A 4,684-nucleotide genomic window follows, 5' to 3' on the forward strand; every position below is an offset into this window, starting at 1 on the left:
TTTTAATACAATAGTTTATATAATAGGTAGGGATGGTAATCGAACTCGAACCCAATTGGTAAACCCCAAACCCAACTCATTTGGGACGAGTTTGGGGCCGGTTAATTGGGTTTGGGCCTAGTTTTTATTTTTTTCGCGGGTTTAGGATTTGGTGATATACATGTCTACCTGACCCGATAAAGTGTAGTCGCTTACCCGATTCTATACTCGATATGATTTCTTGTATATTTTTTAATATGTATATATATGACGCATCCATTTTTTATATCTACGTGTATTTTATTTTATATACATTGTAGTAATTTGATATATTTTTATAGTACCAATACTAAATGTAACTGATAAGTAGTTATCCGATAATTACCTGATGGGTTTTGGGTCGAGTATACCGAACGAGTATTTTTTTTTTTAAATTAACAGGTATACTCAAAACCCACGATATACCCGATGGACATTTTACCCGCTAGAAACCCGATAAATTTTAGAACAGATTTAAGAATAAGATTACCTAAACACGTCTGAAACCCGATCCAATATCATCTTACTAATAGGACACACAATTAAGTAGAAAGGTCTACACAACCTAATTTAATATTAAAACATTATTTTACAACAAAATATCAAAACCTTACTAGTAATGATTATAGTGAAAACAAAAATAAAAAAATGGAAAATACACACATAAACACTTTGGCAACACTTGCCTACCTCCTTCTTCCCCCATCCCCATCTCATCTAGCTGTAATCCCTCCCCCAAACTTACTTATAAATACCCTCACTCCCTCCCTCCAAACTTCTATCCAAATACCAAACACCTAATTAACAACCAAACAAAACAAACAAACAAACATGGAATTCATTACCATCTGTTTTTCCTTTTTTGTTATCATCTCCTTCTCCTTCTTTTTCTCCTCGTCTTTCCGCGGTGCCCGGAGACACCTGCCCCTGCCTCCGGGCACCCTCGGTTGGCCGTATATCGGCGAAACCTTTCAACTTTACTCTCAAAATCCTAATGTATTTTTTGCTTCCAAAGTGAAAAAGTTAGTATTTTTCTTATACCCTTTTGTTTGTTGTACAATCTTGCAAACAAATTGGTTACTAATTGGGAAAAAAAATTTAATTTTGCAGGTATGGTTCAATCTTTAAAACACATGTGTTGGGGTGTAAGTGTGTGATGATTTCAAGCCCTGCTGCTGCTAAACTTGTGCTTGTGACAAAATCTGAGCTTTTTAAGCCCACATTTCCTGCTAGTAAAGAAAGAATGTTGGGGAAACAAGCCATTTTCTTTCACCAGGGTGATTATCATTCCAAATTACGCCGCCTTGTTCTTCGCGCTTTTACGCCTGAATCGATCAAGAATATCATTCCGGATATCGAATCCATCGCTGTCGATTCGCTTCGGTCGTTGGAAAACAGACTTGTCAACACTTTTCAAGAAATGAAAACAGTAAGTAAAGTTTTAAAACAGATTGACAACACTTCCTCTGTTTTTACTCTGTTTTTGCTCTGTTTTTACTCTGTTTTTGCTCTGTTTTTGCTCTGTTTTTGCTCTGTTTTGCTCTGTTTTTTAATTGATTTGATTTAATTGTTGCAGTTCACATTCAATGTTGCATTGCTTTCCATATTTGGAAAAGATGAGGTGCTCTACAGAGAGGATCTAAAGAGGTGTTATTACATTCTTGAAAAAGGGTACAATTCGATGCCGATTAACCTTCCCGGAACGCTCTTTAACAAGTCGATGAAGGCGAGAAAAGAGCTAGCTCAGATCTTGGCCAAAATCCTATCTTTAAGAAGAGAATCCAACAGAGAAGACCACAAAGATTTATTGGGTTCATTCATGGAACAAAAAGAAGGACTTTCCGACGAACAAATCGCCGATAACATAATCGGAGTCATATTCGCTGCTAGAGACACCACAGCAAGTGTCATCACATGGATCATCAAATACCTTGCGGAAAATCCAACAGTTTTACAAGCTGTCACTGTAAGTGATCATTGATCATCATTGGTCAATCTTACAATTCATAAAGTTTTGAACTTTAGTTAGTTATGATACATATCTAATTAAGATGAGATTGTTTGACTTTTTAGGAAGAGCAAGAAGGGATAATGAAGGGGAAAGATGACAAAGGTTTGACTTGGGCAGATACCAAGAAGATGCCAATAACTTCAAGAGTTATTCAAGAGACTCTAAGAGTTGCTTCTATCTTATCTTTTACCTTTAGAGAAGCTGTTGAAGATGTTGAATTTGAAGGTGTGTTTAATTGTTTAATATTCTTTTTTTTTTTAAATAATTATATATATATTTAAAGATTCAATTTTTTAAAAATTTTGTTTAAAATGGATTTTTCAGGGTACTTAATTCCAAAAGGATGGAAGGTTTTACCACTCTTTAGAAACATTCACCATAGTCCAGAAAATTTTACTGACCCGGAGAAGTTTGACCCGTCGAGATTTGAGGTGGCGCCGAAGCCGAATACATTTATGCCATTTGGCAATGGGGTCCACTCATGTCCAGGGAATGAGCTAGCAAAGCTGGAGATATTAGTGCTCATACATCATTTGACTACAAAGTACAGGTTGGTGAAAGCTACTTAGTTACAATAATGAAAGTATAAAGTATACAAGCAGTGGCGGACCCAGGATTTTTGGACAATGGGGTCCAAGAAAAAAAAAAAACACAAAAAAAGTAAGAAACAGGTATTGAACCCATGACCTTTTGTGTGTAAACAAGGGGTTTTACCACTGCACTAGGCTCAATTTCTTTGTTATGGGGTCCAACTAAACTATTTTATGGGGTCCATAGACAATTTTATATACCGTTTCTACTACTTTTTAAAAAAAGATTGGGGTCCGGGGACCCCGTTCCTCGTAACGTAGGTCCGCCCCTGTATACAAGTACAAGTATGTATATATGTGTGTGTATGTATGTATGCTAATATAGAAGTTTGTTGTTATTATGTGCAGGTGGTCAATGGTAGGACCTCAAAATGAAATTCATTATGCCCCATTTGCCCTTCCTCAAAATGGCTTGCCAATAAGACTTTTTTCAAGATAAACAAAATAGTACATTGATTTCTTTAAAAGTTTAAATATTTGATCATAATTGGCTAAAATAGTCAAGGGAGTGAGTAAAAGAATGATCATGAAGAGAAGGAAGTTAAGGACAAGTAAGACTCGAAAGTCGAAAGGAAACCAAATTGTACATAAAGAGATTCTTTAACCGGTCGAAGAAGAATATAGAGATAAAGATTTGTGATCGATTGTAGCATATTCATGTCGTAACTTGTTAGCGTGTTTAGGAACAAAAACTAGTAAGTTAGCGAGAGTTATTGACTTTTCTTTTGCATTTGTATGAAGTCCGCAAGGCATTAATAATGATATAATTTTGTTGTTTGGTTTATGGGTTCTTCCAACAATGCGTGTTGAAATATTCATCATATCATCCTTCCTTCGTCTTCCTCATCGCACCTCCATTACCGAACACTGTGAAATAAGTACCGACGTACCATTAAGGAGTAATGAGCAAACAACACCGCCAAAAAGTTGATAAGAAACCCAAATAGATACATGAGTTGATATCCTCAAACACAAGATATATGGCGGGAGTTGGGTGTTGTTTTTCGTGGTTAAAAATGGAGATTTTTAAATGAATTAAAAAGAAATAATTTACGTATAAATTATTTTAACTTTATCTTTTTACACATGAATACCAACAAACTTTACACTTGCAAAAATTTGAATCTACGCCATTTTTGTGGGGGTAAACACATACCACTAGTTCATAGATAGTGGATAGTCTAAATTATGTTAACACTAACAAAAAAAAAAATACTTGAAAAAAATGTTTAGCTTTTACATGTAAAGTAAACCTTTTTTTTAAAAAAGATGGTAACTTATTTGTTCTTAGAAAAAAGTGGCTTGATTTGAAAGAAATATATACACCTCTAGGGATCATTAAACTGTAGACAAGAACCAAAAATGTATCCAAGTTTGCAACTTATTTTCACATCCTATTTAGCATTAAAACCGGCTCCTTATATTTTATTTCGTATGGTTTAAGGGTAAAATAACAAAATTTTCATGATATAAAATAACTAAAGTTGGTAAAAATGGTAAAAACTATAAAAAAAGCTAAATTCACGAATATTGTCAAAATTGATCATTAGTTGGTAAGCTTAATGTGAGATGTTGAATATAAGAGCATTCACATCCATTCCATCAAATTTTTACCCTATATTACACTAAAAAATACTATATTTTCTCTCTCTCTTTCAATTAAATAATATTTTTTATACCTTTATCATTACCTTTTTCTCTCTCCCCCACTCACAACCGCTTTTAAAATGTATTAAAATATTATAGGAGGTGAACAGTGTTCTCCCAAATATACAGATGAATAGTAACATTTTCTCTCTCCTCTACTCACAACCAGTTTTTATACTATTATAACAATCTCACTCACACAATATGATGGATTGGATGTGAATGCTCTAAGAACTTAGTGTAGCCGATAATGCAATAAACGTTGACCAAAGCTTAGTCAACGTTGGAAATTCACACTTGGTCAGTTTACAAGATAGCAAATCAGGAGGTGCTCTTTCAAGTTGGCCCTCTAAAGCTTCTTTCTGAGCCAACAACAAAAAATACAATACCAAATTACAATGATTTATGAGCTTATATT

General features: G+C 34.3%; 1 protein-coding gene across 1 annotated transcript; it reads left to right on the forward strand.

Moving 5' to 3' along the window:
• The first annotated feature begins 789 nt into the window (after positions 1–789).
• LOC110920974 (abscisic acid 8'-hydroxylase CYP707A2) lies at positions 790–3,403 on the forward strand. Its single transcript, XM_022165231.2, has 6 exons — positions 790–1,040; positions 1,129–1,447; positions 1,595–1,984; positions 2,092–2,254; positions 2,354–2,579; positions 2,968–3,403. The coding sequence occupies exons 1-6, from the start codon at positions 850–852 to the stop codon at positions 3,056–3,058; spliced, it is 1,380 nt and encodes a 459-aa protein (XP_022020923.1). The 5' UTR covers positions 790–849; the 3' UTR covers positions 3,059–3,403.
• Positions 3,404–4,684: the final 1,281 nt, after the last annotated feature.

Source organism: Helianthus annuus, chromosome 17 (assembly GCF_002127325.2).
Source record: "Helianthus annuus cultivar XRQ/B chromosome 17, HanXRQr2.0-SUNRISE, whole genome shotgun sequence".
Taxonomy (NCBI): domain Eukaryota; kingdom Viridiplantae; phylum Streptophyta; class Magnoliopsida; order Asterales; family Asteraceae; genus Helianthus; species Helianthus annuus.